The 27,317-nt window shown below is 41.7% G+C and overlaps 4 protein-coding genes across 13 annotated transcripts; 1 reads left to right on the top strand and 3 right to left on the bottom strand.

The window, feature by feature from the left end:
- Positions 1-37: 37 nt before the first annotated feature.
- Positions 38-4,279, bottom strand: LOC133918431 (OVARIAN TUMOR DOMAIN-containing deubiquitinating enzyme 11-like). 2 transcript variants are annotated; one of them, XR_009909760.1, is made up of 10 exons: positions 4,127-4,279; positions 3,110-3,315; positions 1,997-2,070; positions 1,865-1,919; positions 1,463-1,537; positions 1,244-1,317; positions 1,090-1,138; positions 680-780; positions 435-491; positions 38-287 (listed from the first exon to the last, which is right to left on the bottom strand). XR_009909760.1 is itself a non-coding variant. In XM_062362311.1 (10 exons), exons 2-10 carry the CDS (start codon positions 3,269-3,271, stop codon positions 244-246), a joined length of 675 nt encoding a protein of 224 aa, XP_062218295.1. In that variant the 5' UTR covers positions 3,272-3,315; positions 4,127-4,279; the 3' UTR covers positions 38-243. The 2 variants fall into 2 exon arrangements, 1 of the variants encoding a protein (XP_062218295.1); XM_062362311.1 differs by having other exon boundaries at positions 696-780.
- Positions 4,280-5,692: 1,413 nt separating this feature from the next.
- LOC133918432 (peptidyl-prolyl cis-trans isomerase FKBP17-1, chloroplastic) lies at positions 5,693-7,536 on the bottom strand. Its single transcript, XM_062362312.1, has 4 exons — positions 7,243-7,536; positions 6,840-6,962; positions 6,252-6,368; positions 5,693-5,988 (listed from the first exon to the last, which is right to left on the bottom strand). The coding sequence occupies exons 1-4, from the start codon at positions 7,501-7,503 to the stop codon at positions 5,863-5,865; spliced, it is 627 nt and encodes a 208-aa protein (XP_062218296.1). The 5' UTR covers positions 7,504-7,536; the 3' UTR covers positions 5,693-5,862.
- An 11,398-nt stretch (positions 7,537-18,934) lies between these two features.
- Positions 18,935-23,432, top strand: LOC133918433 (porphobilinogen deaminase, chloroplastic). Its single transcript, XM_062362313.1, has 5 exons — positions 18,935-19,314; positions 20,028-20,433; positions 22,021-22,224; positions 22,729-22,906; positions 23,003-23,432. The coding sequence occupies exons 1-5, from the start codon at positions 19,154-19,156 to the stop codon at positions 23,119-23,121; spliced, it is 1,068 nt and encodes a 355-aa protein (XP_062218297.1). The 5' UTR covers positions 18,935-19,153; the 3' UTR covers positions 23,122-23,432.
- A 333-nt stretch (positions 23,433-23,765) lies between these two features.
- On the bottom strand, positions 23,766-26,938 carry LOC133918434 (uncharacterized). 9 transcript variants are annotated; one of them, XR_009909762.1, is made up of 6 exons: positions 26,610-26,649; positions 26,423-26,515; positions 26,034-26,101; positions 25,471-25,953; positions 24,511-24,646; positions 23,766-24,244 (listed from the first exon to the last, which is right to left on the bottom strand). XR_009909762.1 is itself a non-coding variant. In XM_062362314.1 (6 exons), exons 1-4 carry the CDS (start codon positions 26,758-26,760, stop codon positions 25,684-25,686), a joined length of 534 nt encoding a protein of 177 aa, XP_062218298.1. In that variant the 5' UTR covers positions 26,761-26,938; the 3' UTR covers positions 23,766-24,244; positions 24,511-24,646; positions 25,471-25,683. The 9 variants fall into 9 exon arrangements, 7 of the variants coding, with proteins under 7 accessions (XP_062218298.1, XP_062218299.1, XP_062218302.1 ...); XM_062362314.1 differs by having other exon boundaries at positions 26,034-26,053; positions 26,610-26,938; XM_062362315.1 differs by having other exon boundaries at positions 26,034-26,057; positions 26,610-26,938.
- Positions 26,939-27,317: the final 379 nt, after the last annotated feature.

The following is a 27,317-nucleotide window of genomic DNA, read 5'->3' on the forward strand; positions in this document are numbered from 1 at the left end:
ACACACCTCCAACACCTCAGAAATGTGGATAACGCAATGGCCACCGAAACAGGCAAACAGCCCAAAACTGCACTGGTAAAATTGAGGCACTTCACTGTACATAATCTTACACGAGTCTGTTTCCAGGTCATATTACAACTTGCAGCATTAGGAAAAGGCAAAAACTAAGCAAGGTTACAGATGCTGCTGGACTAAATAGAGAAGAACAAGAGCAGATCCAAGAAAACACCGAAGACTATTGGGCTAGAACAGCCAGTGCTTCTTTTTAGTTTTGCGTGTCGGCAGATCTGAAAGTATAGAGCATGTGATAGATTACGAGGTCAGACGAAGTGGTGTGCCACAGAAAAATTACAGTACAAATTGTTGGAATACAAGCAATCAAATATTGGGGAGCAAATCGTTAAAAAAGAATCAGGGAGCAATATACTCCTCACCTTCAATTGCATACAATGAATTGTAGTGTACTTCGCACCAGAAACTTAGCCAAAGCTCTGCAAAAAAGGATGAGCGAATGATCAAGCACTACATTTTTCTGTTGTCAAATATTGGTATCATTCATAAGGATTGGGTGTCCAGAAACATAGCCAAACTCTACAATGAAGAAAAAATCACAATAAAAAATGGATGGAGTAATGATACAAAAGTTGATACATAATAGACTGAGAGAATCGGAGCATACAGGACCCAACTCTAACCTCTTGTGGGCGTAGCATCTCTGGGGACTATCTCGACTAGGCATGTGTCTCTAAATGACGTCAACAGACATATTTTAGCAGCAAACTGATTAAACAGATAAAAAGGGTTGCTGTTAGAAAAATACATATGATGCGTACTAATAATATAACAATTGAGTACTCTACGGAAACAGTTTGAAAGCAATGACTAAAGAAATATATATACAAAACAAGCACACAATCTATTATTAGCTTCAAATTTTAAGGGAGTTTTATTAGGATGGACTAATAAGAAAGCATCAGACTGAATCTACAGCTATAACTAGAGGTCATAAGATAAATAATGCCAAAACCTGTAGATAAAATGATTTTTACTCATAGAAACCAATCAGCCATCTTGAAAGTGCTATGTTACCCTGTCTGCAGCTGCCTGTAAGGTCACATGATCTCCCCATTCCCCAGATCTACAGTGTCATATATAAGAAAGCTACACTTCAGGAGATGAACAACAAATAGAACGTATCACATGACAGAGAATTAGGCATCTCGAATCTAATATGGACTAGAACCTTTTCATTTTCTTCAAATAAACCTTATATTCCATTGGTACATAGCCTTCATAGTGCTTCTTGAATTCCTTTAGCTAGAACAGAGAGATAATACTTCAGAATAGTCACATATCCAGGAAACTAGCTCTAATTAAGATAGCAAGCTATTTTCCTATACAATAAACGAGTTCTGTTGGCAACAGATGTATCAGAGAAAGAGAGAGGGAATGGGTGACATACCTGTTTGACTACTGCCTTCCTCACATGTTTGTGATAGTCAGGATTGCGGAATATCTGGTCTGCCAGAGCTCGGAACTGTAAGAAAAACACACCACACAAAATGGAAAAGGTTGAAGGCTCAATAAACTCCACATTGTAGATGAACCAAAATATCATAATAAGATATGCTCATAGGGGGAAGAAGATATAATAAATCACTAATAGCTAAATAGAGGATAGATTCAAGCAATAGTACCCGCTGACCCACTAAGTCTATCAGTACAAATGGAAGATGAATGTACCATACAGCAATTAATCAACAGAGAGCTAGGTGACTAATTTAGGATATAATAAAAATATTTCTAAATAGATTTTCTTCACAGAAGCGAAATGTTATTCTGTTAAGCATGTAAAAAAGCTAACCTGACAATTCCCGTCTCCTTCTATTTGATATTCAGCTAAGCCGTATGTGCCTAATCTGTCACCAAAAAGTCTAAATGAACCTAACAGAGAAAAAAACAGAGGATAAAAGCAAGAACACAATGAAACCTTTACCTTTCCAACAATGTTTCATGATCTATCGTCGCATTACTAACATCTGGAATTTTCCCATTAACTCGAGGAGTGTGCTGACATTAAGGACATCAGTAACTTAGTACAAGGAATAGAAGATGAACTTGCAGCATAGAAATTTGATTTAATACTGAATGCAGATAATACTATTCTATATCTAAGTATAGAATAGTACAACAACAACAACAAAGTCTTTGTACCAAGCAAGTTAGTGTAGGCTAGAGATGAAACCCACAAGATCCAATTAAAACCATGATGATAAAACAATAAATAAAGGTACTAGTAATAGTAAAAGTAAAATTAATAACGATACAAGGAGACTGATGCATAAGTTATGGTTCTGGCATGTGGATTGCTAACTTCCACACACTTCTATCTATGGATAGCTCTTTAGTGATATTACATTCCTTCAAGTCTCTCTTTACAGACTTCTCCCATGTTAAGTTTGGTTGATTCCTGTATCTCTTCACATTATCAGCGCGCCTTAGTATCCCGCTATGTACGGATGACGCTGGAGGCATCCGTTGGATATGTCCAAATCATCTCAACCGATGTTAAGCAAGCTTTTCTTCAATTGGCACTACCCCTACCCTATCACATACTCCCTCCGATTGCAAATGTAGATCGTTTTAGACTTATGCATAAGGATTAAGAAAGTATATCAAATGAATTTGTTACCCCTTATTTATTCTGCATTGGAAAAGATAGCTCATTCATTTGTGAGAGTGATAGCATTTATTAAACAAGGGTAAGAAGGGAACAAAAGAAAAAAAAAAGTGTATAGAAGTTTGAAAATAACTTATATTTAGAGAATAGTTGAGGAAGCTAAAACGACCTACATTTACAATCAGAGGGAGTATATTATTATTTCGGATCCAACTCTTTCTTGTATGGCCACAAATCCATCGCAACATACGCATCTCTGTTGCAAATATCTTTATTGAATGCTATGTAAACATGTTTTATCTCATGCCGAACAACTCGATAAGGAATTGCTCCATCCAGGAAATATGGTAGATACAGAAGATAACAAAAAGGAAGCAGAAGGCACCAACATTATCAGAAAAGCATATTCAATAACAGTGAGATTAGTACCGGGATAGAATCTAAGTGGGACAGGCGTCTTCCAAGACTCTTTCCACTGTTCGGCGCTTCAGTTGTAAGGGTACCAATGGTCACTTCCTCCTCACTCCCCGGAGTACTGGTGCTAATACTTGAGCATGAGCTTTTGCTAACATGATCCTGTTGTTCAGACATGCTACCTCAGAAGGAACATTAAGAATGCACGAGTTGTCTCTAGGCTGCAAGTGAAAAAAAGAACGTTTAGTGGATAATAACACGGACAACAGGCACAACTAAAGAAAATGGCAGCAAGTAGCAAACAAGTAAACAACAAGCTCATGTTCGAGACATAACATCAAATGGCTTCTACAATAGCATTATCCATCTTTACATTGAGACATTTCAACTGCTTGTTACTCCGAATTAACGCTGCAGACTATGAAGAACAAAATTATATGGCCATATCCGTACTACTCCAAATAAAGCACCAAGACTGGCATTTGAGCGTACAGATTTCTAGTGTCCATTTCATGCATGACAAAGATAACAAGCCATCTGGTGACCATAATTTTCAAAAGAAGGAATTCCTGGCAAAACTGATGACCAGTACGGACTAGGTGTTGGCATCACAATCTACTATCTTCTTTAGATTCCATTCTTACTGTCTACGCAATGAACTTTTGGCCACAGATACTATAGCACAAGAAACAAACGCGCCGCGCGGGAACAGGAGTACCTACTACCCACGCGCCGAACACCGGCGCCTGTCCGGCGTCCGCTCGATTTCGCCGGAGCGGGCGGGCGGTCCTGGGGACGCCGGCGCCATGGCCGGTGCCAGCATGTTGACCCGCCACTAGGCACCTAAGATCCTTTCCATGGAGCGATATAATAGCAAAAATGGCTCACGGTTGCACGCGCGAGAGAGAGGGGAAACAAACGCATCCAAGAACCCAAAGAAACGGGGCGAAACTTCGCGCCGCCGCGTCGACGGATCCAAGGCCAGGGACTGCCAGTCGAGCGAATCGGTGAGCGCGCAGCGAGGAGACTCACCGGCTGCTCGGATCGGAGGCGGTGGCGCGCGCGGCGAGGGAGCCGCTCGAGTTAGCAGCACTTCGCTCCTCTCTTTCGCACCAAAAACTCAGCTCTTGCAGGGAGAGAGAGAGAGAGAGAGGGGAAGTTCTCCTCCTGGTCTGGAGACCTGTTAATCGCAACGACCCCCCTGGATTAATGCTCTTGTTGCAAGTGGGACCCCCAAGAAACATGATATTACTACGTGTTTGACTATATTCTTCTATCTTTTCTCTTTTAGAAGGTGTTGATGGATTCTTAATCCTTTAGCGATTCTTCTTTTGCTTTCGACGCGCAACAACCATAATAAGAGCAACAACTTCGTACTCCCTGCAGTAAAAAATACTTGATATTTTAGATACGACATAGTCCCTAATGTGTAGCTTTGAGCACTACTCCCTCCATTCAAGAATACCAGTATTTTATTTTGGCTCAGTCTTTAAATTTAGATTTTGATCATTGCTTTCTTATAAAATATATAGTTTATGGCTACAAAATCAATATAGTATGAAAGATTTTTAAAATATGAATCTAATTGTATAATTTTTATACACTAAATATACTTATAATTTGATTAATTATTGATCAAAATATATAAAATTTGACTTTTTTCAAAATAAAATGCGCCTTGTATTTTTGAACGGCAGAAGTATCTTTTACTAACATATGTTTATACAATCTAATAAATTTACGAGATAATGAAAAAAAAAATCTTCAAGACAATACAAATATGATTTTTATATTTTCAAACTAAATATTTTAAAAGTTATTGATAATCAAAAATTTAAAAATTTAATCACACCTTATAAAAAATGTAAGTATTTGTGACTAGAGAGGGTAGTTAAACATGTTTAGTGGTTGTTCCGTGACTAGAGAGGGTAGTTAAACATGTTTAGTGGTTGTTCCGTAGTCGCATGGGGCATTTCTTTCTTCTTCTAGGACTCAGTGGGGAAGTGGGGACTCCAACTGAAAATTTCATTCCAAAACAGTTTACATGACACCCGCTATAATATTTTCAAAAAGGGAATATACTGATTCCTATAAAATTTTGGCGATCTAAGAGTTTTGATATAGAGAACCTGTAAACACCTTTCAGCTATCACAGTTGCTGAAGTTGCGAAAGCATTCCATAGTTTTCGTGCTTACAATCTATTCTTCGACTCAACTGTGTGCATCAGTGTGCTCTGCACGCGCCGAACAATCATGTTGCAACTGAATTGAATAAGCATATCAACATGCCTAGATTATGAGAAAGCATCACCCCCCCCCCCCCCTCCCAAAAAAAAGGTTAAAATCAGCGAGGAGAATCACCAACCTTTTGTCGCAACATCGCAGAAAGAGTACCACTGATTATAATTATAAGAGTATAATATCAACTAACCATGTGTTCAGTGTTCTACACAGGGAGGCATCTCTCATCTAATATTCTGCTCTTCAAAAGCACCTTCCAGTTTGTTGAAGAAGCATAAGAGAGATGCAGTGCAGGTCTGATGTGAAATAAGAATAAAAAATGTTCTCATGCTACCCAACTTAGGACCAGAAGCAAAATAGTGAATTTGATCTTGAGAATTACGTTCCCTAGATATACCGTTGTATGTCTTTCAGTACCTTACAATCTGTATCTGTGCAATTGAGATTGATCAAGGAGTGGATGGACAGTCACTATGTTCTACACATATTACAGAAGGGATTGATCAGATCCTCGCAAAGCAGAACAGCTATAAATGTTGCCTTATGCTGATTAGCTCGATGTCAAAGATAAGTGTACCAAGAGTGGAACCCTCGCCATTTGCGAGGCGTGTCGGGTTGAATATGGTAGTAAATAATCTCTGCCGATCAAAGAACTGCACATGAAACGACAGGTAAAATTAGTATGTACGTGAAGTAGTTCCAGTCAATGATAGATACACAATAGATATTTTCTTAATCTAATCACATACATGTATCTCAAGGAAATATACCAATAGCAAAGCCATTTTTTATTGCATTGAGCATGCAACAGAAAGTAATGATTAGTAGTTCGTTGGCTAGATTGGAGATACTTTAGTTGAGCATGAGTAACATAATATAATAATAAATCTATAATTATTAATAGTGCGGAAGTTACATTCGGAGGAATTGGTTCTTGCGATGTGTTTTGATATCCCTGTGATGGTGGAATGATCACACGGCGAAGACCACCAACTCTCATGGACTTCACTGCTGCTTCAATACCAGGTATAACCTGCAAGACTCATGTATTATATTATGGCAAGATTATCACCCTGGAATGATTTCAGAAATGAACATTCCAAGAATGTATCGTGTGCGACATCAGATAATAGGGACAAAACTTCACCAAGACCATGGTTGATGAATAATTTTGAGGGAACGCAAGAGCAATAAGAATAGGTGATTTGTACTTCTAGAGATGCATCTAGCATTGTTAAGCTAATATAAAATAGTCTTCCGTGACTAAATTTCACAATAAAACAGGTATAGTATATTGGAAATCAGTTGACAATCCTCTTTTAGGAACAAAAAAATATGCATGCTATGCTGTAACCTCAAACTTTCATGAAAGAAACTCCACAATGGAAGAGTACAAATTTCAGGTACGATCCTTATCTAAAATTGCAGAATAGAGTGTAGTACCAATACCATAGAATACAATTCAGTTCTTTCACAATGAGTTAAAATGAATTCTGTATCTCACTTTTCCAGACCCAATGGTGAAGACAAACGGCATGGGATCACCGGTCTCGTCCTTGTGATCATAGGTGGAGTCAAAGCGCCAACCTTGCTTCGCTGCCAATCTCCCATAATAGTGGATTGCAACCTTTCAAGTTCATAAGTGAAGAAACATAGGACCTGTCATGTACTTTTCCTAAAAAAAATACAAATTACAAACAACAAAAATGGCTGCATAAGCATTCCCTGTACTTATAGATTCATCACTCGTAAGCAGCAATTGCAGTGCATTTATGCCAATAACTAGCTCACTATATGTCTATATCAAGTGGTTAACTAGAGCAATTTCAAGGAGTAAACTTGGTTAACTAAAACAGGCAAGAATGATACTAATAAGCGCAATCAGGACAGAAGCGCGGCTCCTTTACCTGGTCTCCGTCGGCCGGAACCTCGCCAGAACCCTCCCGGAGGTCTAAGGCCTTCACGCCGCCGGAGCTAGGGATCTCGGCGAATCTTGGGGCCGCGGCTGAGGCGGCGGTCGTGCGGAGGGTGGGGGCGGCGGCGGCGGCGGCGAGGAGAAGGTGCCTTCTTGTGACGGTGGCAGGTGTTGTTGGGGCTACAGTTACGGCTTTGGCTTTGGCAGGCGGCGGCACGGCGGCGGCAGCCGCCGCGACGGCAGTTGTGACCATCGGCGGCCGTTATTTCGCAGTACTCCTATCCCCTTTTTTTCTTTTTATTTTTAGCGTGATTTTCCCTTTATATTCTTCCTTTCCTTGTCTCCTTCTGAATTTGTTATTCTTTAACTTTTCATGTTTAATTTTATTTTATTTTTGGGAAATTTCATTTTTATATTTAGAAACATCGTGAGGAACAGGAGATTAAAATCTGCTTTGTTTTTTTTACTCATCTATAGAGCAATGGATAAATAATGGAAAGAGCTTAGAGCATCTCTAATCGAGTCCTCTTTCCACCTCTTATCCTATATTTAAGGAGAAAATGATGTATATTCTTTAGTCTCATCTTATAATCGAAGTGGATGAAGACCAACTTAAAAGAGTTTTTCTCATCCATTCACTTAACATGTATGGATGAGATGACTAGAAGAACACACGCGCGCACTTGCTCGCCTTGCCTAACCATGGCCGGGGCGCGGGTGCATGGCACCTGTGTGAATGGTTTGTCGAAATTGAGTCTAGTTGCTTATGTAGGTTTAGCCTTATTTTTTACAATTTCTTTCTTTTTGTTGTTTAGGCAAATAGATAAATATATAAAAATCATGTTGATCAATACTTTGATCGCAGCGGCATAACTGTCTTCGATCGTGGTGCCTCTCAACCGCGTGACTCTCTCTATATATATATCTGCCAACCGCCGCACAAAGTAGAGACGTGAGATACCATACGCAATTAGGGTTTTGCCAATTTCTCTTTGTTACGCCGTCGTATGTAGTCTACTCTATTCCGTTGCGCCGACATGCATCGATGAACGGGAGAGCAGGTCTCTGGAACTGTCGGAGGATTAACTCCTGTCGCAGGGATCCCGAGAGACCCCTTTTTAGAGATTCGGCCGGGGGGATGATCCTGAATAAGTTCGTCGGAGAAATAAATGGGAGTGGATGTAAATGCAACGGCCGGTGGATGGGGGATGATGGTCTAGTGCAAAAAGAAGTAAGTGCACTGGGATTTAGACAGGTTCGGGCCGCACGGGGGCGTAATACTCTACTCCTGTATGGATGTAATAACTGCCATGAGGAAGTCCCTCAAAGATGTTACTGGTTACAAGAATATTTGTCTAACTAAGAGCTTGATGCTCCTTGTTCTTCGGCAGGGGTTGTTCCTTGCACCTTGTATGCTGTGTTGTTCTGCTCTGTTCGATCTCCTTGTCCTGTATCTTTCTATCGGTGGCCTGTTCGGGCCTATTCTTTGTGCATTTGGTCGCCCCTTTCTCTTCTGTGTGCCGACTCTTTTAAGCATTCGCCGGCCAAGACATGCCCCGAACGGGAAGGAAGGGGCTCAAGTTCCAAGACGCCACGACTGGGAAATGCGTCATCATTTCTTCTGGATGAAGTGACCGGGGGTGAAAAAAATGTCGCACGCTCGGTCACCTATCACCATAAATGCCCTGGCAACGGGCGCCGTGGAGAGGGCCTACCGGGCAGCCTCAGAGCAGCTCGGTGTGCCCGCCCTGTCTTGTTCCTCTGCCACAGCAGGGCGGCAGGCGGAACGCGATCTTGCGATGATACGGATGATACGGGACGGGACCCGTGTAATTAATAGCCCCACGGCCTCTGCCAAAGCATGGCAGGAACTGACGCTGCGGCGGGAGCAGTTGGATGTGTCAGGCCACACACGCTCATTAAATGCAGCCTCGGACCTCTGACTGGCGGACACCTCATCAGTGGACCCCTCGGGGGCCTTTCTGGGTCGTCGGGGCACCGAGTGCTCGGGGGTACTGTTCACGTCCCCGAGCACTCTCTGCCGAGAATGCCTATCCTTGTCCTCGGGGTACCGAGTGCTCGGGGGTACTGTTCACCTCCTCGAGCACTCTCTGCCGAGAATGCCTATCCTTGTCCTCGGGGTACCGGGTGCTCGGGGGTACTGTTCACCTCCCCGAGCACTCTTATACGAACCTTCAGGGAACCGAGTGCTCGGGGGCTGCCACGTACAGCCCCGAGCACTCTCTCCCGAGCACTCTTTGTGTGGAACCTCGGGGAACCGAGTGCTCGGGGGTTACTACCCGCAACCCCGAGCACTCTCTCCCGGAACTTTAGCTCTTCTGATCATCGGGGGACTAGGGTGCTCGGGGGTGACTAGGCACCGGCCCGAGCACTTTCTTCCCGGTACTTAGACTCCGCGGATCATCGGGGAACTGAGGTGCTCGGGGACCAGTGATTGTGGCCCCGAGCACCTTCTCCCTGGACTTGAACTTTCCTCACCCCGCAGGAGGGACCTCGCGGGATGGCGCCATGTGGTGGATGGCTGGCCTGGCCTCGGGACTCAGGGACCCCCGGTTCTTGATACGCCGACAGGAACCCATCGCCCTTGGGATCCTACATCGGGAGAGGGCGAATACGGTTTTTGGGAAGCGCTCGTAGCGACTACTCACGATCGCTTCCTCTACATCATCGCGATCTACTTCGACTACTTTTTTGCCATCGCCTACTGGATCGACATCACGGTGGCCTCTACATCGACTACTTCATCTTCATCATCATCTACTGCATCGAGCATCGACACCACAGGGGCGTTTGCATCTCACATCGCTATTATGTACGTACGTAAATCTACTTAAGTACCTAGTCGAGTACATCTACTAGTTGAGTACCTAGTCGAATATCATGTCGAAGATATGCACTAATCGAGGCGTGTTGAGACTTATTGAATCCTACTCGAGGCTAGTCGAATTTAGTCGGGGCTAGTCGGAACATAGTCGTTATTGATTATTTGCATATGTTCTTGTTTATTTTGTATCAAGAATTAAATTAAATTAAATCCGAAAGTACTATTACTTCCGACAATCTAAAAACCTTATTGTAGACACTTTGATTTAACGGTGGCTGGTTTTACCGATGCACTGAGATCGGACAAGTTTACTGGTGTGCAATTTAAGAGATGGCATGTCAAAGCTACTATGTGGCTTACGGCTATGAACCGCTATTGGGTTGCATTTGGCAGGCCTGAATGAACTCTTTCCTATGATGAGAAGAAGAAGTTCGAGGAAGCCAACACACTCTTTATACGATGTGTTCTTAGCGCTCTTACCGATCGTCTTTATGATGTATACATTCACATAAAGGATGTAAAGGAGTTGTGGGACATACTGAATGCAAAATTTGGTGCGTCAGATGCAGGCAGTAAACTGTATATCATGGAGCAATATCACGACTATAAGATGGTCAACAATTGATTAGTAGTCGAGCAAGCTCATAAGATTCAGTGCATTATAAAAGAACTTGAGCTCCTAAAGTGTACCTTACTCGAAAGGTTTATGGCTGGGGCATCATTGCCAATTGCCTCACTCGTAGAGGAATTTTGTCACTACTCTAAAATACAAGAGACAAGAGACCTCTGTTGAGAGTCTGATCGTGTCTCTTGATGTTGAGGAGAAAGCTTAAACTAAGGATGTACATAACAAAGGAGGCGATGGACAATCTAGCGTAAATATGGTGCAATAGTCCTCTAATGGCAAGTATAAAGTAAAAAAATAAGAAGGTCAAATAAACCACCAACTTCAAGAAGAAGAAAATGAACAAAGATGATAAACATTGCTCCGTGTGCAGCGAGATTGGCCATAGGGCCAAAGATTGCTGAGACCGCAAAGGAAGAAAGGTTAATCAAGGGAAGAACACCAAGTATGTCAACGTGACTATTGGGCAACATTGGAGATAGAACTAGCCGGTATGGTAATTTACCTATTATTCTTTCAGTGAATCATTTTACCAGTTGGTGGATTGACCTCTTCCTTGTCATCGGAGATGTCGATAACCTCGACCGGGGCAACCACTTGGGCCGGGGATCGAGCGAGAGTGGCAGGGGGAGACCCTCTCTGTAGCGAGGGAAGCTCGATGGTGGCCGACTCCAACCCTACGAGCAAGTCCTTAAGATTATCTGCCCTTGGGGGCACCACAACAAGCGGAGCCAGCGTCAAAGGTGACTCGGTCGTTGCTAAATCCTCCAAAATCATCGACTCTCCCGACAAAGAATGGGAGGAGGACACCATGATCCACAAGGAGAATTTCCTTCTTGTCTTGCAAAAAACATTGATGGGTGGCCGACTAGGTATACTCTTACTTTTATAGCCCGGCAGTCATTGGTTCACGTCTAGGGTGGAAGGCAAAACCACTGCGGGAAATGTCCCCGCGATCCTATCATTTACTACCCAAGGGGCTCATGGCTATGCCCTGGTCAAACCCGTGTATGCGTGGTGGTGTTTGGACACCAACACCTTCATTTTTTATACACATCTCATCATGACACCTCACTCTAGGGAGTACTAAGGAACCTCAACTGACGCGACATCCTAACCGCTCGAAATATAAGGGGGCGCGCATGGGGAACTGAAAGTCCCTTGGGCCGATGACCATCAATGTCTCTCTCTCTCTTTCTCAGGACGCTTAACCTCACCATGTGACGTGAAGTTCAGAATCAAACTCTGAAGGCTAACGACATCGACGACCACTCTTTGGCTGGACTATGTTCCCTCGAGGCTTAAGTGGTGCGACCAGACCTAATCACGACCACGGGGAAGCCCAGGGGCTACTGTTAGAGTATTGAGTAAGGGGGCATCCTAGCTAATGGGCCCTACGAGGGGTATGGCGACTAGTGGGGGATATTTACTAAACCCTGACCCATCGTACGACAAGGTCAAATCTTGCTCGACCAACGCGAGGTTTACGCGATCAGCCTCCTTGAGATATATTGTGATCCCACGACCAACCCTTGCTGATTACAGAACGTCCATACCTAACCTGTCTAATCGTATTTATTGATTTCTACTCAAGTGTTTTCCTTCCCGAGGCACCTTCCTGTGAGGAACCGTCCAAACAGAATTCTAATTAATCACTAAGTTGATTACTGACACGATCATGACTTCAACGATTAAACAGAATACTGCTCTGGTAGTCCCGGCACATGCTTTGTGCTCAAGGATCGGAACGCATGCCTTCCAACATGTACATCATAACATAGCTTAATAAAGAGCGAGTAATAAACATTTATATTACAAGTATTAAGTATGCAACTGATTTCAACAATTTACAACAAAAGCGATCTAGGAGGAGGTAAAACCCCTCAACTCCTAACCACAAAAGAACTACGCAGCGGAAAGTTAAACTTATAAACAACAAAAGAGAACAGCGTCGCATGCTCTTAGGCACCGTCTCAAAAACACCACTTTCAGAGTAGAATGCACTACTCTTGCCCGCCACCAAGATCGGCAGGTACAAAGTAGCCAAAAACAACCTCTTACTCAGTAGCAGGAGTACCTGAAAGCGCAGGTATGAGTACGAAAGTACTCGCAAGACTTAAACCATATAGAGCACATATACATAGCTCGACTCCAAGGATTATGCACTGATCATTAGCAAGGATGAGCCACATGTTAGGTAAAACATATGCACTAAGCATCTTAGATATATGTGTGAGCGACTGAAACTTAACTAAAACATATGAAAACTACACTGCAACTAACAACTGAACAAGTGTAACTATAACCAACATGTGTATCAATAAGTAACAAGAACCAACATCACCATCTCCCACATACCGAACCACAAACCATACTCGAAACTCTATGACCGATGCAGATGGATAGAAGCATGCTCATGACCGAGAGCGCGGCAGTTCGAACCGTTTATACACCCTGCAGGGAGATACTCCTGGACCCACACAACACGAGGATCATTAGGCTTATGTCACCAGCCAAAGTGCACATAAGGGGGTACTCGTGACAACCTTTCCCAACCAGCCCTAACTGTTTGGATCATGCATCGCTTGGAGCAGCGGTACTAGAACTACTCCCAGAGCAAACTAGTACCGCTACAAGCCTGCCTGCTCACACCGTCTATGTCCACACCCAAAAAGCCACAGCTGCGAAGGTATTCGGCTCGCCTTACTATTAGATCAGCATGTGGTGGGTAGGGTAAGTGCTAAAGCTAATAACACCAACGATCGGTGCTTAACTGGTGCAAGCGGTCTACGGTGTTCGGTTTCCTCTACCGACCTACCTAGGGGAACTCCACATCCGGGCAGGACAAAACACCTCCTAGCACCATCCACACCTCGTCTCATACTCATCACTCATACAACCATCTCAACCTCAATAAGTGTATGTAATCATAAGAAGGTCCTATGCTCGCAAACAACGAGATGCATTGTAGTTTGACTTCTACCGAATGACATAAACATGGCTAAGCATATAAGTCAAACTCGTACCTAGACATGGACAAAATCTCAAGACTACAAGGAATGTAAATACACAAGTATTCAAAGTAGAAGAATGCAATCGACATAGGTTCTACCCATTGGTACCCGACACTGACTCACTAAACATGCATATATACATAAGCATATTTCATCAATTTTAGACTTATCCAATTACACAAGATTGATCAATATGCTTAGTTGCTTGCCTTGATGCATTGGCTCAAATAGGTGGGGCGTGCCGGGATCATCCTGGGCCTCTGAGATCGATGTTCTCTAAAAAGGATCAACACGTGCAATGCTATGAGTATGAATGAAGCGTAACTATATGCCAAAATATGCATATAATGGCTGAAACCATTTTTCCTAGATAGAACAATTCATAAGGAAACTAGCAAAATTGGATTAATCAATTTTGGACTCGCAAAGAACCAACGGTAAATTAATGAAGCCTTAAACTAATTAATTTATCTCAGAAAGTTAATTAACTATTTCATAGCTGGGGATATTTTTAATAGGTAGATTAGGTTATTATGAAACCAACAAAATTGGTTTCATAATTTTTGGAGCTACAGAGAATTTATTATAAATTTTACAACTTTCGGACCGCTGATGAATAGTAACTACGGTAGTTCCGGATTTTTGCGGAAGATCCGCGAATTTCTACGGAAGTTTCGGACTGCGGAACCTCCAAAAAATTGTTCGGAACTTCCGAACTGTCCAGAAAAGCTCCATTTTGGGAAAAAGACTGTCCAGAAAAGCTCCATTTTGGGAAAAAAAAACTTTGCCAAATCGATTTACAATCTTCTCCAATCAAAAGGGGAACATATTTGAGATGGTTTATAGAGTCTAGAATTCACTCATCAAATTAGCAACTTGATTCCTAACTCAAATCTCATTTAAATCCTCGTTTTGATCCAAAACTTCAAAACTCATGAACTTTGCTACAATTCAAAATCGATGACCCAAATCACTAATTCATGCCATGAGAAGCCTAAGGGACTTACCCAATATGCTTGTGGAGTTGGGTGATCGCCAGGGAATGGAGGAAACACTCGGGAGATGAAGAATTCCAGTGTTCTTTACGTTTCAACCCTAATCACCAAAAATCATCAAAATCGGCTCGAATCATTCGGGAAAACGAAAATGAATTGAATAGATGAGCAGCTCACGAGCTAGAGAATACAATGGTACCGCATGCATACCTTGGCCTTGCTACTAGAGAGGGAAATCCAAGGGAGAGTGAGAGAGCTAGAGAGGGGAGTGAGAGGGAGGGGGTGAGCTGTAGTTGCTGCAAGGTGGAGGTGTGAGGAGTGAGGGAGGAGAGAGAGAGCAGGTGGGGGTGCCCACTTGAGTGGTTGGGTGGTTGGCCTACATGTGGGGCTCACGTTTTAGAGAAAATTGTCTGTTTTGACTGCGAATTTCATTCTTTTCCCTCCTAGATTTTTTTCTCTCATCTAATTGACTTTTAACGAAGTGCATTAGTATTCCCAATTACAATTATATAAAATTAAATATAATGCTTAAAAAGAATTATGCTTAATTGCGTGATTAAGGATTTGGAACGTGACACTTCCTTTAGCGAATAAAGTCGTGGCCGGCGCAGATGAGTAGTGCCCTGTCCCATAGAATTAAATGCTATGGAGTGGGGTTTTGCGGACCGACTTGGCGCCACACGACAGATGGGACATAGTCTATAGAACGATCAAGCAAGTGGACGAGTTTGTAGACGGGCTCACAGAAGGCTGGGATGAAACTGCTTGGCAGATAAGCTTGCAGCTCAGAGCAAGGGGATAGGCAGAGCTACCGAGGTAATATAAAAGTGGAGGCATCTATGAGGATGGGATGGGCCCCGTAGTACCACCGGCATAAGGTGTAATGCACGCACTCCGCGTGATGATGGTATGGGAAAAGAATATCTAGCTAGGTATGGATCTATGGAAAAGGGGCCACTTGTAAGTTCTCAATCTCTTGTATATAAAAAGGAGAACGGGTCTAGGATTCGAGAGAGGATCTCATTTGTAACCAGAGTCCTAAACACTTATAACAAAATACACAAAACATAGGGATGTTATCCTTCGGGAGGTTTGAACCTGAATAACCTTTGTGTTCTTGAGTTCATCACACTGTAAGTATCGTTCACACACCCATTGACTGGTACACCCTAGAATTATTGTCAAGGATTAACCCTTGATTATACTTATTCACCTGTCGCTCGACTGACCACAATAGGATTGCTTTCCTTGGCTGCCTCACATGGTCTTATCATTCATCAGATGGACGTTAAGACAACTTTCCTTAATGGAGAATTGGATGAGAAAATCTATATGGATCAGCCTGATGGGTTTGTAGTAGAAGGTCAGAAGGACATGTATGTAAGTTGCTAAAATCTACGGGCTTTGTTGTTAATGAAGCTGATAGATGATGGGGGTGAGTGAGTTATTCTGTGCATGTATGTTGATGACATCTTGATTTTTGGAATAAATATTGATGAGATTAATGAGGTCAAATTTTGATATGAAAGATCTGGAAGAGGATGATGTGATCTTAACTATTAAATTGATTAGAGGTGAGAATGGAATTACACTTTTGTAATCCCATTATGTGGAAAAGATCTTGAGCCGTTTTGGCTACATGGACATCAAGATCACTCCGATATCTTATGATCCTAACTTAATACTTCAAAAGAATAAAAGAATTGCTAAGGATCAACTAAGATACTCCCAAATAATCGAATCACTCATATACCTAGCTAGTGCTACAAGGTCTGACATCTCATTTGCTGTGAGCAAATTGAGCCGGTTTACTTCTAACCCGAGTGATGATCATTGGCATACGTGTGATCAAGTCATACGCTACTTGTTAGGTACTATGAATTTTGGACTTCACTATACTAGGTATCCATCAGTACTGGAGGGTTATAGTGATTCAAATTGGATATCCGATATTGATGAGATAAAAACCACAAGCGGATATGTATTCACTCCTGGCGGTGCTGCTGTTTCATAGAGGTCTTACAAACAGACCATATTGACGAGGTCAATCATGGAAGCATAACTCAGAGCGTTAGACATAACCACTGTTAAGGTAGAATGGTTGTGTGAGCTTTTGATGGATTTGCTAGTGGTCAAAAAACCAATACAAGCTGTCCTTATGAACCATGATAATCAAACTGTTAATGTCAAAGTGAATAGTTCTAAGGACAACATAAAATTCTCAAGACATGTAAAGAGAAGATTGAAATCTGTCAAAAAATTGAGAAACTCTGAAGTGATAGCATTGGATTATATCTAAATAGCTAAAAATCTGGCAGATCAATTTACAAAGGAACTATCACAAAATATGATAGATAATGCATCGAAAGAGATGGACATGAAACTCATGTGAGTTATATAATAGTGGTAGCCTAATCTAAGTGATTGGAGATCCCGTGAATTAGGACCTGAGAAGAACAAGCTATTGGTTAACTGAAAGAGAGTATCATACAATCCACTCGAGTAAAGATGCAAGACTCTCGAAATCTGTAAGGCAGGTTGACTATTACCTTAATATGTTATGTTAGTTTTAATTAGCGAAGATGCTAATCTACAAGATATTATTGAAAGAACATACCTATATGAGCATGACTGTTGGTCGCAGTTTATAAGACTAGGGTGATCTTTAATAAACTCATGAAGAGATCATAGAGTACGACTTATATGCTCCACCTGTGGGGTAGACTACTGTCAGTCTAGTATCAGTTATGACTTCAAGTGAGACTTTTGCACAAGACATGCAATTCAAGGCTTAGTTCATTATCCAAGTTGTGAATGAGTGTAACTTGATGTTCTAGGTGGATATTCAACTTAACAGTCTCTACTGAAATATTGGTATATCAAACAGTATTGAGCAAAAGGCAAATCTTCGTGGGACTTTGAGATCTGGTGGGGATTATTAGAATATACGGGCTTAGCCCATTATATTTGTATAATTCCAAATAAATATCAAAGGCCCAACCATGTGAGGGAGGTTGTATTCTTTAGTCTCACTTTGATAATGGAAGTGGATAGAGATCAACTTAAAATAGTTTCTCTCCTTCATCAGCTTAGCATATGTGGATGATAGGACTAGAAGAACACACACGTACGCTCGCTTGCCTTGCCGGGTCGTGGCCGAGGCTGGGGCGCAAGCGCACGACACCTGCTTGAATGGTCCACTAAAATCGGGTCCTGTTGCTTGCTCAGATCCGATCTTCTTTTGCGGTTTCTTTCTTTTTTATGCGTGGGCAAACAGATAAATATATGGAAATCGTGTCGGTCAAGACTCCGATCGTGGCGGTGTAACCGTCTCCGATCGTGGTGCGTCTCAATCGCACGTCCTGTGTATATATTTGTCAGCTGCCGCACAAAGGAGAGACGTGAGACACCACACTCAATTAGGGTTTTGCTAATTTCTCTCTGTTGCGCCGTTGCACGTAGTCTACTCCATCCCGCTGTGCTAGCGTGCACCGACAAATGAGAGAGCAGGTCTCCGGAACCCATTGCTCTTGGGATCCTGCACCGAGAGATAGTGAATAAGATTTTTAGGAAGCGCTCGTCGTGACTGCTCATGATCTGCTTTCTCTGCATCATCACAATTTACTTCGACTACTTCGTCTTTGTCATTAGCTACTGGATCAACATCACGGTAGCCTCTGCATTAACTACTTCATCTTCATTATCATCTAGTACATCTATCATCGACACCACGAGGATATTTACATATCACGTCACAATCAGATACGTATGTAAATCCTACTCGAGTACCTAATCAATCTACTATATCTGCTGTTCGAGTACCTAATCGAATATCTTGTCGAGGCCATACACTAATCGATGCGTGTTGAGACTTGTCGAATCTTACTAGAGATTAGTCAAATTTAGTCAGGGTTAATAGGAGCTAGTAGGAACATAGTCATTATTCATTATTTACATCCGTTATTATTCATTTTACATTAAAAATTAAATTAAATTAAATCTAAAAATGGTATTACTTCCAACAGATATCTTATTGGTATTTTAGCGTGATCAATTGAGCACGAGGAAAAAACAATTAACTAAAAGAATTTAAAACAAAACCAATAATATAGATCTAAATTCGAGCAAATGCAGGGTTATTTTCGAAGTAAAAATCGTGGAGGGCACACTCCTCTAGTCCTCTTATGGGCATCAGATTGGAGCACAGATTGAGCAGAGTAGACCTCGTAGTGGTTGGCCAATCCTGACACATTATCCTCTCCCCCTCAACCATGACGAGAGCATAACCAGCTCAACCAGATCAGAACACAGCCCTCGGCAAACACAGCCCGCAGCCATCTCGGCCGCCTCTCTTCCTCCCCTCGCTGCTCGTGTCTTCCCCTTCCCCGCCTCGCCCACCAAGTCCCCCCTTCTGCTCGCCGGAGATGGTGTCGCTGAGATGCACCACCGCGCACCATAGCCTCCTCGGCTCGCCGACTTGCCTCGCGCGCCCGCGGCGGGGCTGCACCGTCGTGCGCGCGGCCGTCGCCATCGAGGCCGGCGCGCAGGCCAAGGTCTCCCTCATTCGGATTGGGACGCGCGGAAGGTGATCAAATTCGACCCTTTCTGCGGTTTCTTTGGTTGGGAGGGTGGTGAATTTGGGGTTATGTTGGTAAAAATCGCGGCTTTAGGTGTTATTGGTTGGATTTGGGGTGGCAATGCGTTGCAAGTGTCCGGGAGATCCCGTGTTTAGCTGTTCCTCTGGGAATTTGGGTTTTGAGATGTGGCTCTGAACATATTGCGTCTTTAGGTGTCAGGCATTCTGGACGCTGGCTGAATTTAGACGGAGTATTGATGATTTTTAGCAGGATATGCTTCTTTAGCTTCGTTCTATTGTAATTTAGGATCGGCAGTAGCTTGCCGTTGACCTTAATAGTGCTGAATAATGGACTCTTTGCAATCGGCAAAAATGTACCTTTAGGTGTTACCCCTACAATATTGGGTCATCAAGAGACGCTTTATCGTTCTTGCGTTATTACTAGCAAACTAGCTGGAGATTTCATGTGTATGTTTACGAGGTTGTAGCCTTTACCCATAATTATCCTAGTTTTGGCTTACTGAGTTGTGGCCTTGACTTGGATCTTGTGGAAATTTTGGCCTTTTTTGGTGTTGAGGGGAAAATCCACTAGAATTTTATTGTTGACTATCGAAGCTTGTTTTTTTTCTTTTCATGTTCACTTGAAAGTGTTTTTTTTGGACTCGAGTATCTTGCTTGTAATACGCAAATCTGTAATTCATGTTATTGGTTATTTAGGACAGTCCTCTTGCTCTTGCACAAGCCCATGAAACTCGAGAAAAACTGAAAGCTGCACACGCTGAGTTAGCTGAGGAGGGTGCTGTTGAGATCGTCATCATAAAGACCACAGGAGACATGATCTTGGACAAACCCCTTGCTGATATAGGAGGCAAGGGTTTATTCACCAAGGAGATAGATGATGCACTCTTGCAGGGAAGGATTGACATTGCAGTTCACTCTATGAAAGATGTTCCAACCTATCTACCCGAAGGCACAGTTCTGCCCTGTAACCTCCCACGAGAGGATGTGAGAGATGCATTCATATGCTTGACTGCAAATTCTCTTGCGGAGCTTCCTGCTGGTAGCGTTGTCGGAAGTGCTTCCCTGAGGAGACAATCTCAGATTCTCTATAGATATCCATCACTAAAAGTAAGTATGATGGTTGCATTCATCAAGCTGTTTTTCCCCTTTCATTTTCTTCCTTTGTTGTTTAGTATGCTCAAAATACTCGCAAATCCACTCGTGTCCAGGGTTCACAAATGCGATGGGGGGTCGAAATGCGACCCCCCTCGCGTTACCGATATTCGTGAATATTGAAGAAATCGAGCGAAAATTCGAAGAATTCGAACGAATTCACTCAGTCAAACCTGGTTGACCGAGGCAAAATCCGCTCGAATCGGGGTCTCGATATTCGATCGGTTTCGTCGATATTCGATCGAGTTCCACCGATATTCGATTGCATTCTTCGCATTTCAAACCTTGTCAAAAACCGCTCGCATTTCTTGGAAAACTGCTCGTATTCTTCGCATTTCGGTGAAGTTTAACAAAAAAACTAAAAAACAGCTCAACCTTGTAAAATCAATAACTAATTCATCTGATCTTCAACTCAAATGAAACAAATTTTATTGGTTTCCTTGTAACATGATCTACATGATAAAAGTATTTATACTCATGAAAAAGTTAAATATTTTTTGTGAGAAAATGTATTTGATAAACCTAGTTAAATGCATAGTTAATTATTTGCTAATCCAAAAATCATGAAACCAATTTTGTTAGTCTTCTTACATGATCCTATGCCTTTTAAAAATATATGAACTCATGAAATAGTTATTTTAACATGCAAGATTGTGTAAATGTGTTGCAACTAGATTAATTCATAACTAACCGATTCACACCTCCAAAATTAGTGAAACCACTTTTATCAGTTTACTTATACTATGTTTTATGTATGAAAAATAATGGTAGACATGTAAAAGTTAATTATAGTGATGTTTCTTAACATGTTCACTTTATGCTTGTGAACTTTGTAAAAATCATGAAGAAATTAATGAAACTCTAAATGAAGCGAAACAAAATTTAAAGATCCTCTTAAGATACGTCTTACACAAGAAAAATATGTGTTTGCATGTTAAGCTTTTCCTTAACGTGATGGGCCAAATTATTTGGTTCATACGACCTTTTTTTTCAAATTTCCTCCATATAAAATATGATGCAAACGACATTATTTTTGAATTTTTTCTTCATAGAAGGTCTTAGAGTTGTCTCTAGTATTTTTAGAAATTTTTGTGATTTTTTTATTTTTGATTTTTTTGAATTCAAATTTCGAAAACCAATCGGTTTTCGAATGCAATGCGGCTCGAATCGTCGATATTCGGTCGAATTTCGTGAATATTGACCGAATTTGTGAACCCTGCTCGTGTCTACTCCATGCCGCCATAAGTGAACTACGTCTGAGTTCTTTCTCTGAAACATGACTGTTTCTGTCAGCTGCAGTTCTCTGCTCTTGTATAAACATATTTATTTTAGACTTCTATGATTGTGAAGGGGTTTTTTCAATGCCATATATGTAAAAAGATGCCTAGCCATGCAAAACTGTTTGTCATATAGAGGATTCTGTCCAATTGCAGACTCTCTTTTCAGTTTTCTTCTTAGTTATATGTACTATTTTTAGAAGTGTTTTCAATTAGGTATACTTCTTGATTAATCTAGGGCTTAACAATTCTGAATGCTTTTCAGGTTGTTAACTTCAGAGGAAATGTTCAGACACGGTTAAGGAAACTCAAGGAAGGAGATGTCCATGCTACAATGTTGGCACTGGCTGGACTCAAGCGGTTAAATATGGCAGAAAATGCAACATCTGTACTATCAGTGGAAGAAATGCTTCCAGCAGTTGCCCAAGGCGCTATTGGAATAGCTTGCAGAAGCAAAGATGACAAAATGGTACGTGATCTAGTGTTTTAATATGCTGGTAGATGAAAAAAGGAAGATGATGCATGCATAATACCGTATCCAAATCTGACACCAGTTGTGCTATCTTCTTGCTATTCAACTTTGCATTCTTCTTTGATTAAGTGATAAGTTTAATTGCCCATTTTCTGTTCCTGAATGGCAACTATGTTACATGATGTTGTTAACACACCACATATAATTGTTTTCAAATCTGATTGTTTTGTCTCTTCACATTTTTGTTGTCCTAGTGCAGTCTCCAATTTTTTATTCCTTTTTACCCTAACCATGTTGCAAATTTGGGTTTTCCAAAAAACATATCTTCTTTGAAATTACTCATAGGCTTACAGCACTCTAGAATAGTTCTAATTTCTTAGTGCACATTTCTGTTTTATTCTGCAATTTACATGAATGCACTTGCCTGAGTTGTTCTTGTTTTTTTAAACGCTCTTATATCTAATGATGTTGAGACCTCCCCTTCTTTGCCTTTTTTTGTAGATGGATTATCTATCCTCGTTGAACCATGAAGATACCCGACTAGCTGTTGCATGCGAAAGAGAATTCTTGTCAGTTCTTGATGGTAACTGCCGAACTCCGATTGCGGCATATGCTTATCGTGACAAGGATGGGAATTGTTCATTCCGAGGTCTACTGGCTTCACCAGATGGTTCTATAGGTATCCTTGATTTACAATAAATGAAAAATCTCAAATGAAATTGTTGCATTATATATCATCAAATAACATAACTTTTTGTTGTTGTTGTACTTACAGTATATGAAACATCAAGAAGTGGGCCTTACTCCTTTGATGACATGGTTGCTATGGGCAAAGATGCCGGTCACGAGCTGAAAGCGAAGGCAGGCCCTGGCTTCTTTGATAGCTTGCAATGAAAAGGATACACCATGGCATTTCAATTTCTATCACCACTCTTCTGATTAGAAACCGGGGTCCTGAGTAGAGTGTTGGGTCGGCTGTTTAATTTTCCCCTCCTTCTGCTAGAGCCTTGTGCTAGATATTGAGCAGTCCTATTCAAATTTGTATCACCCGTTCTTGTAGCACTGCGGGTTAGAACGTCACGGTTTTGTAATATCTTGAAGTGTTGAAGAGGTTTCTGCGCAGCTATGTTGTAACATTGTAATTTGATTAACTTTGCAGATATCTTGTTCGTTCAAGAATAGTTGCATTCTGAAGTTTCATGATACGATTCGAGTTGCATTTTCTTCAAGCTTTAACTCTGTGTTGCGCTTATCACATAGGTATAAGATTCGTTGTCTCTGGGGGGAAATTAACATTGATGATTGCTTCTCGGATGAGTCTGGTGAATGTCAGACCCCCATAAAAAATATCGTACTATCTGTCAACGACCAAGTTGGGATTGCTTATGAATCTTGCAATCTATCAATGGTAGGTGTTGCTTTCAGCTTTGTTTCACCGGTATCAATGCCTCTCAGGTTTGTGATGGAGTTGGTGTTGGTTACTGAGGTTTTGGTAAAATGCATAGATTGCATGCTACTCTTTATTTGACACTCAAATCTGATTCTTCGAAATACATTTCCGCGATCATATTAAGGCGAGACAAATACAGAGGCAACACTGGCACTGTCACAACACTACAGGTTATTAATACAGGAATGGTATGTGTTACAGGAACGAACACTATAGTTAAGCCCCAAGCTAAATTACTGAACCGTTTTCAATGCCACCGAGAACTGGTCTTTCTGTAGAAGAGCACCTCGTCGTCACAGCTATTCTCTACTGTAATTGAGACATCTCAGTGCTCATTGCTTAATTGGATGGGTCGACATTGTAGGCTGCTTGTTAGATTGATAGATAGCTTGGTAGGGTGCTTCGCCAACTCGAAATTAGAGATTGAATTGCAGAATTTTTTCCCCGATGCTGAAGTCACATCGTATGGAAAATGCATAATCACCATGCAATGAATCTTGGTCGGTTGTCCTGATTCTGCATGGCAGACGTGTTAGCCAGCTCTTCAGCAGTCACTGCCTTGTGCATCTGCAGGAAGAGAAAGCTATAGTTAGGATTGTGTCAGTCGGTATGTGTAACCGACATTTCAGTTGTTTCAGTGATTAGTTTTTATGGCCTACTGCATATACCAATGCCTAACCAAAGGAAGTAGAGATATGCAAAATAAAAATTACAAAATGTCCATCGATTGCTCAAGAAATTACAAAATGTACATCAATTGCTCAAGAAATTACAGAATGTCCACCAATTGCCAAGAGATGGATAAATGAATCTTGAGGGAAAAAGATACTAACGGTGTTAGCAACAATGGCGTGGTATCATGATTCCAGTAGGTTATGTTCTGGAATTCTGAACGGGAAACAAAATTGCTGACCTCCCCATCTAAGTCCCGTGGATCCTTTCCTCCACTCTTCTTCTCCAATACATAACCTACAATGAATATTAGAAGCATCATAAACTCGATTAAACTTAAGGACTTGTTGTATATGATACAGCGATAATATGAGCATGGATATCATCCCACATATAAAAACACAAATGGAAAACAGTAAAAAGCAATTGCACATGACCTTTGAAAGAAATAACAGCAGTTCAAAAGTTACAATTTCTGACATCAAGTGAACAATAAGAATTGGATTACATGTTCTTTTCATGTAAAAGAGTGCTCTCAGTAAATGAATGACAATCGGCCCTAGGACAAACAAGATCCTGCCCTCTAATTGTTCTATTGAAAACATCATTGACTGGATAATTTACTAAGTTCTTAACTAGTTATTAGAACCTGAACAAAGTTCTCAAAAATCAAACAACATCATCCTGGACTATGCTACTATACCGAATCGGAGCAAGCACATTTACTGAATAGAACTAGCAATATGCTGCCGAGACTGAGATAAACAAAATGGAAAGCAAGATTCAAAAGGAGTACTAACAATAGCAAACAAGCTGAATCAATTTCTATGTCCAGAATCAACTATAGTTAGCAATCTCTGAACTAACAGCAACACATTATCTAGTATCAGAATAATAATAGGTAGCCCCCTGGAAATTCAACACAAGAGATGTGTCTCGGTATAGAAATACAGAACAATGAGAATCACAAGGGGCTATCACAAGTATCAAAGAACTAGATAAACACATGTCTAGACTATTGTACTCAGTAAATTGTCCAGTCTCAGTATATCAGTTCATCATCAAGCATCTATAAATATGTAATAGTACTATCCAGAACAGAAAAGAGAAGAACAACTCACAAAGTGACTTGCTGAAAAGCACAAATGACCGAGGCAAGGCACGGCTCTACAGCCGTTGTCCCAGAAATCCAATCACCCGCCAGTTGCTGCTGACGAGAGGGAAGATGGAGATACAAGCCCCTACTGGTTTTTATATATTAAAAGATAGTAAATAAAGTACATGGATCTAAGAAAGGAAAAAAATAATACAAAAAGGAAACCGAAAACAAAACGTTAAGAGATGGAATCTAGCCATTCTTTTATTTGAGGAAAATAACTTAAGTTCGCCCTATGGATAACCATTGCGAATTCAAGGATATATTTTGCTCTGCAGGCTGTCACTGTTGGACCCACATCATTGAAAATCCAGTCGTTTCGCACTGTCCAAATACTCCAAGACATCAAAACAATAATCTTCATGAAGAAGGGAACCACCAACAGGTTCTTGAAATGCTGGGGTGCTTGGAATGGACACAGCCAACGCGGGAGCTGAAGCCCAGCATGCTTTTGCAAAATTGTAGTGCAGAAATTAGACTTTCTTCCCTTGGAAGGATGCAAAGATCACGTGTATATGAAGAGAGTACCGTAGTTTCTGCATAAGAGCCTTCCTTCACAGTTTTAACATGCAGTTGAGTCACAATTCACTTCTTATCTAAAAATAGCTATTAGAAGATCTTTTTTTCAGAAGTAAGAACAACCAGAAGATACAGGTTTGCACAGAAAGCTTCAATTTCAATGAGTGCCGCACACAACAATTCCTCTATTCTAACTAAGAAGAGAGCAATTTAGGTACAGCTAGTTGCAACTTCACAGATTATGTATCGCTTACTATTAGACCATGGCCCGATGCACATTGTGGATCGATAAAAAATCTGACATTTCCCCGCCCCAAAGCTTCCAAATTGATGGTAAATGCACACACCTTGTAGGCTTAGAAGAAAACAGAACCAAGAAGCGAAGAAACTGGTCTCACCTCGGTAGCCATCCGGGAGCGCGAGGGTTGCGCCTTGCAGCTTCCTCCCGCGGAAGAAGACCTCCTCCACCCTCACCCCCTCCACCTCCGCACCTGCACCGCCCCCACAGATCCCTCAACCAAATGAACGGAAAGAAAAAACCAAAACGATCTTCGCGGCTTGGCGGCCGTCAGGAAAAACGCGGACCTGTGCTCCTGGGCTTGAAGTAGTCGGAGACGGGGTCGCCGCCGTTCTGCCTGATGCCGCAGGGCAGGAGGTGCACCCCGAGGTCGGCGGCCGCCTGGAGGAGGTCGACGGTGGCCGTGACGCCGGCGGCCGGAGGGCTCGGTTGCTCCATGGCTGGCTCTGAACTGGGCCGATGGCGTGTCTCGAGCCCGAGGAGATGTGGGTGGACCGAAGTGGAGAGCTGGGTTTCTGAGGCCCACAGCTCGCCGCCGGCGCCTGCCACAAGAGTAGTACAAGGCCCTGGACAATCCAGGCAATGGCACCATCTTTTTCTTGAGCGTGTTTCGTTTACCCCGCAATTATGGTGTACTTTTTTTTTCGATTACAAGATGACTCAAGCGTATCACTACGCATGCACACTATCCATTCACGAGTACATCTTAATTACACGACATATCTATTAATAATATCGCTAAAAACACTTGCGTACACTCACACCTCTACTATCATAATATACTAAATTTGTTTTCATACAATACACAGGTGTGGACATGCCTAGAAAAACCAGGATTGCTACAAGCTAGAAAAACTGCATTGCAATATACGAATCTTGGGGACAAAGAGCACACTATTTTGATTATTTAGTGTACAATATAATGTTCTCTTTGCAGGTCCGGGTTCTTGCGCTATTGTTCATCAAAATATGATGGGCTCGGATGAACAAAATAT

This window comes from Phragmites australis, chromosome 5 (genome assembly GCF_958298935.1).
Source record: "Phragmites australis chromosome 5, lpPhrAust1.1, whole genome shotgun sequence".
NCBI lineage: Eukaryota > Viridiplantae > Streptophyta > Magnoliopsida > Poales > Poaceae > Phragmites > Phragmites australis.

What these genes read in the sequence shown, in the direction of transcription:
- LOC133918433 (XM_062362313.1), top strand. Translation starts at nt 19,154, where the DNA reads ATGGTGTCGCTGAGATGCACCACCGCGCACCATAGCCTCCTCGGCTCG. An exon ending in GAAGCAAAGATGACAAAATG is followed by an intron (nt 22,225 to 22,728) that starts GTACGTGATCTA and finishes CTTTTTTTGTAG; the next exon opens with ATGGATTATCTATCCTCGTT. An exon ending in TTCACCAGATGGTTCTATAG is followed by an intron (nt 22,907 to 23,002) that starts GTATCCTTGATT and finishes TTGTACTTACAG; the next exon opens with TATATGAAACATCAAGAAGT.
- LOC133918431 (XM_062362311.1), bottom strand. Translation starts at nt 3,271, where the DNA reads ATGTCTGAACAACAGGATCATGTTAGCAAAAGCTCATGCTCAAGTATT. An exon ending in CCCACTTAGATTCTATCCCG is followed by an intron (nt 2,071 to 3,109) that starts GTACTAATCTCA and finishes CCTTAATGTCAG; the next exon opens with CACACTCCTCGAGTTAATGG. An exon ending in TATTTGAAGAAAATGAAAAG is followed by an intron (nt 1,139 to 1,243) that starts GTTCTAGTCCAT and finishes ATGACACTGTAG; the next exon opens with ATCTGGGGAATGGGGAGATC.
- LOC133918434 (XM_062362314.1), bottom strand. Translation starts at nt 26,760, where the DNA reads ATGGAGCAACCGAGCCCTCCGGCCGCCGGCGTCACGGCCACCGTCGAC. An exon ending in CTTCAAGCCCAGGAGCACAG is followed by an intron (nt 26,516 to 26,609) that starts GTCCGCGTTTTT and finishes GGGGCGGTGCAG; the next exon opens with GTGCGGAGGTGGAGGGGGTG. An exon ending in GCTCTTATGCAGAAACTACG is followed by an intron (nt 25,954 to 26,033) that starts GTACTCTCTTCA and finishes ATTTTGCAAAAG; the next exon opens with CATGCTGGGCTTCAGCTCCC.
- LOC133918432 (XM_062362312.1), bottom strand. Translation starts at nt 7,503, where the DNA reads ATGGTCACAACTGCCGTCGCGGCGGCTGCCGCCGCCGTGCCGCCGCCT. An exon ending in TTCCGGCCGACGGAGACCAG is followed by an intron (nt 6,963 to 7,242) that starts GTAAAGGAGCCG and finishes TGAACTTGAAAG; the next exon opens with GTTGCAATCCACTATTATGG. An exon ending in TCACCATTGGGTCTGGAAAA is followed by an intron (nt 6,369 to 6,839) that starts GTGAGATACAGA and finishes TGAGTCTTGCAG; the next exon opens with GTTATACCTGGTATTGAAGC.